Genomic DNA, 12407 nt, shown 5'->3' on the forward strand with positions numbered 1-12407 from the left:
TATAACATTTTGATATAAAAATTTTTCAATTTTATATAATACGATGTACTTTTTACAATAGAAATATGTGTATGTACACAGAATTATATTTCTGCTAGATATCAAAAACCGCTCGCTCTTTCTTTTCTTTAATTATTAATATTGTGTATGTGTTTGTGTATACATACACATAAATAGAAATAGTATAAATTACTACCATAGTAAGTTTTATAGTGTCATAACTAGTACATAAAATAAATAAAATAAAATTCAATCAATATTGCCAATTAGAAATATAATCTAAATATCAAGCTGTCTTGAGCGTGTCATAGAGTGTTTTATTATATATATATTTTTTATTATCTATAATAATTTCTCTCTATATAATATATATCTATATATATATATATATATATATGATATTATACAATGCATTTGTATTGTGCATTATATATTTACATTTTTGCACTTATTAATAATATAATTCAAATCTATGTACTTTAAAATTAAAAAAATTAAAATATTTATTTATAATGCAAATTAAAAAACTTGGTATTAAAAAAGAAAATATTTATCGCACGTGCAAATCTTTAATTGATTACAGAAACAAATGTGTGATTAATTATTAATACTATAATACTTGTCTTCATATAATCATGTACAAAAACATTATGTTAAAATTAAAAGATTATAAAAATATTAAATCTAATAGTAACTGTCAGTGTAATAAAATACTCTATTATGTACAGATGTATAAAAATAGAAAATAATTAGCAATAGTATTACATAAAGAGGACAATATTTACATTTCTCGTAATATACATATTATACACTTACGGACACTAATTTGTTTCCTTCAAGGAAAAGGAGGGAACATAGAAGCGGTCACCTAATGGTGTGAACTTATTAACACTGATCGTCGAAATATACTACATTGGATCGATCGCGTGAGATTTATCACAAAGGACAAGAAAGAACATTCAAATAATCTTGAATTAGAAAATATTGTACTTTATCAAAATATTATCTTGAGTTTTATGTACTTTTTTCTTTTGTTGCATATATAGTTTTTTATCGACTCAATGTAGTAATTTTGGCGATCGAATCGAGTCAAGACGTCCACGCCATCAGTCAACTACTGCCGAATATATTCCCTTCTTACCTCAAAAGAACGAATCACTGATCAGTTTCAAAGTATACTAAAAGAGAGCATTTATTCAGGTCCATGAACTGCACATAGAAGTTCATTCAGATGAACATCGTCCAAATGATTAAGTAATATTTGCGGATCAGTTGTGCATGGCTTCTTCTCAATCTTAAGAAAAAAAAATTTTTTTGTTTTAATCTATGCGATTGTATTATACAATAGTTTGACATAAATATTTGTACAAATTAATATATACCTGTTTCGTTTCTCTTGTTTCTGACAGTTTTCTTTTTCGGCCTTTGGCAATATCTGAAAAAATAGTAAAATATTTATTTAATATTAATTTCTCTAACGAAGAATTACATTTATCTTATTTCTAGTATAACAATATTTTTGCAATCTTACCTTTTTCCTGATGCTTTTGCTGTTTTTTCTTTGAATCAGACTGCGCATCATTATCATTTTTATTTGGTACGACAGTCTTAATAATTACTTTCTTCACTTTACTTCTCGATAACTCCTCCACAGGGGATGATGTAGCCAAAGGTTTTGTGGTACTATTTTTTAAAGTTAGACGCTCGTCCTTGATTGACTTGCAATCTTTTACATTCTTGTCGGATAATTTCTTATTCACTGGCCTTCCTTTCCTAGATTTCGGCGATAGATTAAATATTTCCTCAAACTCTGTGACTTTCAGTATTTTAATACATTCAACGGGATTCGGATCCGAAAGATCGGCGTAATTGATCTCGATCTGTAACTCGTGGCTGCTGTATCTTCTTCTTCTTTTTCTCACCGGCATACTGTCGTCATAAACAAAGTGATACTCGGCTTTATAATTATTAGTATCGGCTGCCTGTGATTCATTATTAGCTCGGTTTTCAGATTCATTCAATTCTTCGTGCTGCCTTTCAGTTTGGTCTTCATCATTGTGTTCATTCTTGCATGCCGGCACTAATTGCAGACATTGAAGAACGGTCGATAATTCCTGTTTAGGATTCTCGGCATTTGCTCTCTTATTCGAAACTTCAACAGGGTTTGGAGCTTCAGCGATCTTCTTAGTTTTGTTATTTTTCGCGCTTGTGACCAAAGACGTTCTATGATCATTCTCCTCGTCGCTAAATAAATCACGTTTCACTTGATCCACTTTGTATCTTAATATCTTGTTACTTTCGGACTTGTCAACATGATTTGAAGATTGTCTCGGCAATTTCACCTTATCTTCCGTTTGATCAGATATTTCCGGTTTTACTTTATCCGGAATTTCTCGTACAGTGATATGTTTCTCGTTAGGATTTTCTTCTTTCTCCGACATTTTTGCATGCATGTTATTATTGTCTTTGAATATCTCTTCTTCTTTAATAATATTATCCTTAATATCGCAGCTTTTTACCTCCGCATCTGATTCTTCCTTCGTATACTCTTGATCTTTCGAGGACAAATTTTTATGTACGGGTTCTTTTTTATTACAATTTTCTAATAACGTCGAGTCACAGATATTATTTCTGTGCGATTGTATCGTCGTGTCATTATTGAATAATAGTTCGTTACTATTATTCTCGTAATTAATATTCGTTACAGTAGGATTTGTATTTTTCGATACAGCAACTCGGTGGTCCTTCATCTCTTCTTCATTATCGCAGCATTTATTTACGAGATTCTTCGGCATGCAATTCGTATTTATTATCGAATTTTTCTGTAGATCATCCGGAGGTTTGGAATTCTTACTAACATTTTCGCACTTTTTATGAGAATATTTTACTGTTGGTCTTGTACCTCGTTGTCCTCTACCAAATTGAGTACTCTTCTTTAAACCATTTACAGAGATCAAAATGCGCTTATGCTTCGCTTTATTAAGATTCAATTTTGGATTATCTTTAATCTTTGCGATCATACGTTGTCGTTTTTCTTCCAGTTGCTGCCTATTCATAAGCTTGGCATTTACAGACACGTTTTGTTCATGTTCGAATCGGTATTTATCCGGTTTCTCAATGACAGATGAGCCTGGCTGAAGATATTGTATATTCGTTATCTTTGGCTTTAGTTTCGATTTGTTTAAAATTTTAATTTTATTACTACTCTTTGACTTGAGATTGTTGGACCTCGATTGTTTCTCGTCTTCCGTCATAATCGCCGATATCTTTGTCGACAAGTTAGTGAGAGACTCTATTCCGCATTTCGAGCTGCTGGGCGTCTCCGAAATATCGGCCTCGTTTAAGAGGGTCTCGTCCTTAGCTGGGGTCTCCTTCAACGTAGCCTCTATCTGATCGTCAGTTTTCGCGATCGCGAACACTTTCTTCGGCGAGGACTCCTCCTCGAATAAGGCATCATCCGATCTTTTACACGTCGCATCGCTTGGTAGATTCGCCATGATTACATCATGATTCGCATCTTTCAATACGATGTCCTTCTCCGCTGCTGAATTACTACTTGTGTCCAGACTCATTATATTTGGCGCTTTCTCGCATTTTTCGTTTAGCGAACACGTTGCCGATGTATCCGTAGTGGACGTAGATGACGAAGATGAGGACGACGACGACGAGGACGACGAGGACGATGATGATGAAGTATTAGAAGACGAACTGTGATTCCCCACGGAATCAATGTGAGAATCCGCGACATAATTATCGATTATTGTTTCGCGATATTCACTCATGCTCGCTAGATCCTTGGATGCGATTTTCAGTTCCTTGATAGCTTCCTCTCTCGGCAAATTTTCTTTGATCACTTCGAATTGCGTTATCTCCAGTTTAGAGGTAGTAGTACACGTCTGATAAGTATTACCGGAAGTCAGACTATTGTGCGTCGAATGTAACGTTATGTGCGACGAAGATAGAATGGGTGACTCTTGTATACTTTTAGATTTTAACAGATCGGAATCTTGCTCAGTTTGCTCCGAAGTGGGTTTGTAGTACGGAGAATTGTACTCTCCCCTCTTTATGAGATCCCTGGTCGTCTCCTCTTTCGGAGTTATAGCTATCCCCCTTGGAGTTATTGGGAATTCTGGTGTGGTGATAAAACTGCTACGTATTTTGGTAGAGTCCTCGCTGATCTTGATGAACGGCGTGATGACATTGCTACTGGGACTTAGCACTCTCGGTGTCGGCGGAGGACCGGATATATTGTCGAATTTTCTCGGCGTCTCCAGGCTGATCATGTCAAGCGGGATCTGTAGGATATGCTGCGTACTGTCCGCGGATAAAATTCTCGACATTTCGGATACCTGCGAAATGTTTTGAGCGTTCCTTTCATTTTCATTATCGGACTTTCTTAAATTAGTTGTTATCGTCTTCAATTGTGCGTATTTTTTCACCGGTTTCTTCTCAGTTGTCGTATCGCTGTTGGACGCTGTTGTACTAGAATCCACTTTTATCAATGTGTCCTGAATATCTGCCGATCGAGAAATTTTGTCGGGCTTATTCGTAACGGAATCTGCGGCGCTGATAGTAACTCTCGCTGTATTTTCTTTCTCGTTATTTCGTGCCTCTGTTACTGCAATTTTCACGTTTTCTCGAAGAAAATTTTCCTCTTCTTCCGGTTCATCGATATCTCTGGGGTCGCAATTAGACTTTTCGTTTACTTCCGGTTTACTGCGGGTCTTCTTCTTGTTTTTGCTCTTCGGCGATCGTGATTTAAACTTGGTCCTTTTACGTATCGCATTATCCTTCTTATTGATGGAATCTCGTTTCTTCTTCGCGGTCTTTTTAATCTCAGTCTCGTCCTTCAATTGTACACTTTTACGTAAATCGGCATCCCAACTTTCCGCTACTAGCGCTTTAGACGGCTTGTGCTGAACGGTTGTCCTATCCTCAAAGGACGAGCAGGACGCGCTGGTGCTTCCGTGCGGAGATACTTCGCCTATGATGACACCAACACCGTTACACTTATCCCAACCGCCCATGAGCTTGGGCGCGGGACTTCTGGTGGCTATGGGAATCCTGTAAGAAGACTGACAGACCTTTATCGGACTCTTCTGCTTCTGAGTAGGAGTATTGGAGAGCGACGGCGATCTAAATAACGAAGTTCTGCAAACGGATTTCAAACGCTTTGCCGACGCAGACGAAAGCTGAACATTTCTGTCTCCGTTTGCCTTCCTATCGGAACCTATCGTTTTCGCAGGTGTACTAAAATCAAGCGCTCTTACGTGACCGTTTCGTTTGCGCGGGGTGGACAAGCTTAATCTATGATTCTTAGATCTACTTTGTAACAGAGACTTTGGCGTTCGTTTGGTAATAATATCGGTGCTTTTAGGCAAGTGTTGTTCGACGTTGGTTCTATTACTCGCTGTCTTCATGTTCCTCATGTCTTCCATCATGGGTGCTATATCGATATCCGAAAGATTGTGACTCTGGTTCGCTTTGCTACAATTGAATTTCAAATACGGAGAGAGTCCACTCTCCGACAGGCTGATATTTTCCTCTAGATTGATCGTAGATAGATTAGCGGCGTCCAATGATGTTTTCGCGTTGGTTTCGTTGCCATAAAGCGTTATCGATTCACCACCAACAATCTTACCAGTTTGTGCCGGTTCTACCGGATGATCTAATATCTGTTGTTTAGCAGCGTCAGCTTCATGTATCGTTTTCAATCGTTTCTTCACTTTGCTGTTTTTTCTAGCCGATCGTAATAATTCCGCTTGATTTGCGGGTTTATCTGGTTTTTCCATCACGGTCGGTAGCGTTTTGATTGGTACTTGCTGCTCTACATTTACTGTCTTCAAGTATAGAGTTTCGGATTTCTCAATTTTGTTTGAATCTTTCGGAGCGATCGGAAGAAACCGTGAGGTTGAAGTCGATTTAATGGTCGACGAGCGATTTATCAAAAGATTATCCACTTCGTCTTTCGAGCATACTATCAATGTCGGCATCGTCATAATCTCGCGTTCCGTTATGAACTGATTACCGCTGATCGTTGTTTGATCATGTTTATGTTTTATTGTTGATCTTGATCGTTTTACTGTGGACTTTTTAATTTTAGGTTGTACATTATTGTTCGATAATGTAACATTGTTTGTCTTTTGAACATCTGTTGATGTTGGAGGATGCTTTAGAACTGCGTCGTTTTTATTTATCGTAGATACAATTTGCGTCTTCTGTCCATTATTATCATTCGTGACCATCGGTTCTTTCGCATCAACAATCTTTTTATCATCATCAGATGTGTTATTAATAATATTCATAATACTCAACACTGCGGCTGCATTTTGATCCTCCAAAGCACTCTGTTCCTTCTCTTGATCTTTTACTTTGTCGACTTCATCCTCAATTCTGTTATATTGCTGTCTAGAAGAACTGCGAAGTCTGTGTTTCAAAGGCACATCTACCATATCGGTTTCTGCAGATATTCTAGTGTCTACTATTATTTGCTCTGGTGAACTAACATTGTCCAAAGCTACTTCCATTTGTTTCTCTTGCACTCTGAAAATGTTGAAATATGTCATGAGTATTTATGATTTGTAATGATAGATTAAGACGAGAATAAAATAGATATGCATACTCATTAAGAGGCCTTGGACTTGGCTCTCCTTCGCCATCATCCTCTGGACATGTATCAGTCTCATTCTGTTTCGATCCGTACGGTCCAATGTATTCGTCGAGAAATTTTTCAAACACAGGATCGGCTTCTGTTGCTTCAACAATCGATTTAATAGCATGATCTAGCTCGGAATATATAGAAGTGTTTCCCTCGCCAACTATCGATTCATTCAAGATCTCATCCCTCAAAGATAAATCTGTAGGAATGATTGCTTTGTTGATATTCTCCGCAATACATTCTTGTAATTCTGTACGATTCAAGAGTTCTTTTGTTAATATCTGGAATATACATGAGTGGAATATACATTTAATAATATAACGCGCCTTATATCTTTATATAAGTGCCTGATTTGGAAAATACATTTTTATTTTGCGGCATTCACGTGTGAATAAAAAGCATAAACATATAAAACAATAAAAATTGAATATCATTTAGAGACTTACACTGAGATTCTCAATAGGCCCATCATTAGATTCGGACTCTGACATCTCGTAAGGAATAGTTTGGACCTCTGTACTAGAGAAACTCAACAATTCTTCTGTACTTGTGGCTGTAGTATATTGTTTAGGTGCCATATTAATTGTGGTACTTTCTTCCTTTTTCTTATCATCAATGTCAATCATTTCGCAACTTCGTATACTTGAGACATCGTCTTATAAGAAAGAAAACAAATAAATATTAGCTTCATCTATCGATTTACATACCAGTTTGTTATTATTACAAGTACCTGAACTTAGACGAATACTATTGTTTCTATTACACATGGGAATATTATTTACACTAGTATTTTTATCTTGACGTTGAGATTCCTGTGTAATATTATCATCCCTTTTCTCGATTGTACGAATACTATTGCATTCTGCCTGCTTTAATAGATCATTCCCAGGCAAACTCTCCAACGGAATTGTGTCAATATTGTGGCAACTTGCTGCTGGATCAAGATATTGTAATCAATGTTTTATGTTAGCATAAGCATTATAAATAAATAAAAAAGATAAACATACGTGGGCTCATTATGTCAGATTGTTGTACTGAATTTAACTGGGATTTAAGAATGCGTTTAATCCGTTCGTTACTATGCCTTTCGCTATTATGCCTTTTACGCATATGGCTTGCAGTAATAGGTAAACCATTTGATGTTTGTGTGTTACTCTATTGAAGAAAGCATTATTTTATATAAATTTAAGTGTCTCTCTTAATATATGTTCGATTACAAATTATATGTACAATGACAATTTCTCTATATAATTTTTCTAGTTAGTAGAACAAAAATAATTAAGATTGAGTCTATTATGTCAAATAAGTATCTTATTTATTTTAAAGGTTCTTCTATATCTAGAATATAAACAGATATTGATAGACTCAAGATAATAATAAGTTACCTGTGAAGGTACATTTATATTTACAACAAATCGTTGGCCACGTGTCTCTTCCACAAGAAACTTGAGCTGCTCTATCAGATCTCCACAATGCTTCAACTGCTCGCAATCTGTGACTTTATTCAAGCGCTCTTGAACTGTAACAAATAGCATATATTTAGATAAAATCAATCCATAATATATCTACATAATATCTGTATAATTTAAATTTTGTTAAATCTATTTATGTAATTGCTATTTTAATATAAATTAAGATAAATAATTAACAGAGACTTACTCATGGTGTTAATGGCAGAAAACTTTTCAACAACATCCACAAATGTTAAACCATTAACTCTAGTGCTAAATCTTCTTCCACAAGAAAGTACTGTACGACATTCTTGTAAATGTGGTGACGTTTCTAAAAACATCTTGGCTGCTTCAGTACATTTTTGATCTTCCAAATAACCTAGAAACAGAAAATATGACAAATTAATTTTTAACTGAATTGAATCTAATGGTACTAATCAAGTGCACTAATAGAACGATATAAGAATCAAATGTATAAAAATATCTATAAGACATATAGACGACAAGAAGTTTCCATTAATTTTGTATTTTCTATATTTTGTTTACATCTTTTTCTACTCAAAACCTAGATAAGAAACATTTATAAGAAAATATTAACTGAAACAAATATAAATCTAAAGAAATATATTTACTGACTCACTATTGAAAGACAGCTTTATTTATATAATTATATAATTTATGCTTAAAGTATAGCAACGTTATACTAGAGTAAAAAATGCTTTGTTGTAGAAATAAGTATAAAAAGTTATCAATTATAACAAAATATTTTTTATACAGTATATATGAAATAGTTGTGTGAATTATCGTGCGATACACGTATATGTATACATTATCGACAAAGAGGTCGCAAAGCTTTGTCACAAAGCCTTGTAGAAAAAAGATTATGGCGTTCCCGCGGAAAAAAGGTTACGAGTCTCAATTTTAATTAACGAGAGTGAGATCTTACCAAGAACCAATCGAGCTATCTCAGACGGCAATAGTGCTTCCATAATCGCTTCGAAGTACTCGGTAATTACGAGAAAACCGCATCGAAATACTCGTTGATCGCAGCTCGAGACGGATGTTTCGAAGGCGTCTATTGCGTCTCAAGACAGTGAGCAATAAATGGCAAACATTTGTAGTGCACTGCTACCAACGGTCTATAATTTTGCTTGTCTCCAATTCGACTTGGACAGATTTCGCAAGATTTAGCTTTGCCCCTTCGCTCCTTCAGTAAACCTGAAACGGAACGAAACCATCGTTATCGCGATGTTTTAGCAATTATTTCCTATTTATTAATTATATACATACGTTTGTGAATTTCGCACTCGTGCTTTTTTTTTATCGCGTTCGCGCTGGAGGTTTATTTCGCGTCATCGCAGAAGAGACGAGGATTGAATGGAAATGCAAGGAAGCTCGATAACTAAAATTCGAGAAAAATAACCTCCCGCTTTTTAAACTTACATTTCGCGGTTATATTCGAATTTTCTGCCAACAACGTCGCCATTTTACAATTGGCATCTACGGATTACCATGAAAAACGTAAATTACAGATGGACGTCCGCATAGCTTAAAATCGTTACGCGCCCCCTCTCGAGAAATATCAAGTAAAATAAAGGTGCCTTTTCATGCTGACGCTCGACGCTCATTTTTAGCGTCAAAAGATGTCACGTGACCAAAAATAAAGATACCAATTCGTCAATTTTGGTCACGTGACGTCTTTTGCCGCTAAAAATGAGCGTCGAGCATGGACGTAAGAATACCTGGACGGAACGTAAAGTACCCTTTTAGACGCGGGGAGTAGTTCCTGAGGGGTGAGAGGTCTACGGTTGCGTCCATTTTAGATGCCTCAGATTTAGCGTCTATTTTCACGTCGCACGACGTTAATCGAGACACACAGATTTGTATAGACATCTGTGTTGAGACATTTATACACATTCACAACGATAACATTCCGTGAAATTATCCGCCGCCGCCATCTTAGATGCCTCATATCCGTGTCAATAGACATTTCATTCCCTTCACCCTTTGTGCTTCACCCCCGCAGTATTGCGTTCCGTCCAGGTATTCTTACGTCCATGGTCACAAAGTTTATAGTTTATAGCATGAACAGTGTTGCCAATTTCAAATCGCGCAACCATAGAATATATAATATATAATATTGGAGCGCGTGTCGATGTGCGCGGTGCGTTCGACTTTTAATCTTCAAGTGGCGCCGTGTCACGCGGTCGGAATTCGGCGCGCGGAGTGGGGGGCTGTGGTGGGGGGTGAGAGTGGGGGGGTTGCGCGTCCCCCCACTCTCACCCCCCACCACAGCCCCCCACTCCGCGCGGCGCACCGGCGCGCGCGTCCCCCCCACTCTCACCCCCCACCACAGCCCCCCACTCCGCGCGCCGAATTCCGACCGCGTGATGCGGCGCCACTTGAAGGTTAAAAGTCGAACGCACCGCGCACATCGACATCGACACGCGCTCTCTCTCTCTCTCTCTCTCTCGTCCCGTGTTGCGCGTTGCGCATAGAACCAAGTATTATTCAAGTGAAGATATCTCTCTCTTCATTCTGTGCCTGATGTTCATTTTAGCGTGATAATTTTTTATTGGTGCTCCGATCCGCGATATGTAATGTCTGAAAATCTATTGGTTCAGTGGAATTAGTGATTAGCCAATCAGGACAAAAGTAACTAGAGCTTGTGGAGCTCTATCATTTCGCGTATCTTCTATTTGAATTATTCTTAGCCATGGACGTAAGAATACCAGGGGCTTGATTCTTGAATTCATTCGCAAGAGAAACGTATGCGCAAATTCGGTTCTTACAGAAAAGTTGCAAGTTGATTGGCTAAAAGCCATGCGATAACCAATCAACTTGCAACTTTTCTGTAAGAGCCGAATTTGCGTATACGTTTCTCTTGCGAATGAATTCAAGAATCGAGTCCCTGGGGCTCCACAAATGTATAGTATAATATCTTTACTATATAGTTTATGTAGTTTGTGAGAAAACCAAGTCTTCATATATTACATATGTACACAAGCTGGAGACTGGAGGATATATCAGAAATTAACCTAAAGTCTGTCAAGAGGATTCTTTTAATGTTGTAATTTTCTTTCTTTAACATCTGTTTAAGGTACATTTGTTATAATTTTTGCAAAATTATTTATATAGATTATATTTCTCTACATTATTGCTGTCATATTTTCGATTTTTTTATTGCAAGTAATATATTTATGTCTGCTGAATGTAAATAAACAGGAAAAGAGCTTTCCGGTTTCAATCAACCTTTATATTAATTTTCTACAATTTTATATATATATATATATATATATATATATATATATATATATATATATATAAACGTCAATATATAAAAAGGAAAAAAATCACAAAAATGCTGGCAGATTGACTGATGTTGAAACATCTTGTCATTCTGTTTTATATATATAATTAAGAAAAAGTCCAAATAAAAAATGTTACAATTGAGTTAAATAAATGCGAATAATTATTGGTCATATTGATCATATTACTAAATTTGATCATATACAACAAATAATTTTAACCTACAAAACAGATGTGATTGATTAAAAATTAAAGCAAGTAGTTGTAATAATAATATATATTGTTTTTTTCAATCATAGATACACTTGAAAGATGGGTTGGATGTTAGAGATAGCTAAGATGGGTTTGTACATATCGTTCCCTGTTGGAATATTTTACTATGTCAATCAGCCAGCTTATTATGATGAATGGGTGGTAAAGGCTAAGAAAGAACATTACCCACCTGAGAGTAAAAAAGCACATGAGGAAATGGATAACTTTATTCACCATTTCAATATTAACGTAGAAAAGGAACGTTTGGAGGCTATGGAAAGGCAATATGCAAACAGATGAAAAAAAAATATTGTTGTATGTAATGTTTTTAATTATATATCATATTGTGTATAGAAGGGAATACCTTAATAGACTTAATAATAAGAAATAAAAATATTGGCGAACTATTTCTAATCCTGATATTTTTTTTTCGTATCTAAAAGAGAAAGTGTAGAGCTTGTAATTATTTGTAAATCTGTATTAATTTTCAAGACAGTTAACTTTAATATTTCCTTTTTTGAAAATATTTCAAAATAGTTTGTAATATGCGTTAGAAAAGCGCATATAGAATCTTCTTAATTATGTAAAAATATTTTAAATGTTTGGACAATATACATATATATATATATATATATATATATATATATATATACATATATTTCAATATCTTTCTAATAAATACATTTTATCAAGTGTGAATTTATGAAATTATTGTACAAAATTTTAAAAGCAAGAGT

The 12407-nt window shown here is 35.6% G+C and overlaps 2 protein-coding genes across 2 annotated transcripts; one reads left to right on the forward strand and one right to left on the reverse strand.

The window, feature by feature from the left end:
* Positions 1–460: 460 nt before the first annotated feature.
* LOC145943473 (uncharacterized) lies at positions 461–9578 on the reverse strand. Its single transcript, XM_083050999.1, has 11 exons — positions 9400–9578; positions 9056–9327; positions 8318–8488; positions 8044–8177; positions 7666–7813; positions 7389–7592; positions 7105–7313; positions 6623–6939; positions 1532–6543; positions 1383–1435; positions 461–1294 (listed from the first exon to the last, which is right to left on the reverse strand). The coding sequence occupies exons 2-11, from the start codon at positions 9096–9098 to the stop codon at positions 1193–1195; spliced, it is 6393 nt and encodes a 2130-aa protein (XP_082907125.1). The 5' UTR covers positions 9099–9327; positions 9400–9578; the 3' UTR covers positions 461–1192.
* Positions 9579–10991: 1413 nt separating this feature from the next.
* Positions 10992–12099, forward strand: LOC145943716 (protein PET100 homolog, mitochondrial-like). Its single transcript, XM_083051483.1, has 2 exons — positions 10992–11209; positions 11718–12099. The coding sequence occupies exon 2, from the start codon at positions 11731–11733 to the stop codon at positions 11968–11970; it is 240 nt and encodes a 79-aa protein (XP_082907609.1). The 5' UTR covers positions 10992–11209; positions 11718–11730; the 3' UTR covers positions 11971–12099.
* Positions 12100–12407: the final 308 nt, after the last annotated feature.

This window comes from Prenolepis imparis, unplaced genomic scaffold (genome assembly GCF_030444845.1).
Source record: "Prenolepis imparis isolate NDT839.2.m4 unplaced genomic scaffold, iyPreImpa1.0 SCAF_12, whole genome shotgun sequence".
Classification (NCBI taxonomy): domain Eukaryota; kingdom Metazoa; phylum Arthropoda; class Insecta; order Hymenoptera; family Formicidae; genus Prenolepis; species Prenolepis imparis.

Bases quoted from the DNA above. Each gene is read 5' to 3' on its own strand.
- LOC145943473 (XM_083050999.1), bottom strand. From the start codon at position 9,098: ATGGAAGCACTATTGCCGTCTGAGATAGCTCGATTGGTTCTTG. The intron at 8,489-9,055 runs GTAAGATCTCAC...TTCTGTTTCTAG, and splicing joins GATAGCTCGATTGGTTCTTG to GTTATTTGGAAGATCAAAAA. The intron at 6,940-7,104 runs GTAAGTCTCTAA...TGTATATTCCAG, and splicing joins GGCCTATTGAGAATCTCAGT to ATATTAACAAAAGAACTCTT.
- LOC145943716 (XM_083051483.1), top strand. From the start codon at position 11,731: ATGGGTTGGATGTTAGAGATAGCTAAGATGGGTTTGTACATATCGTTC.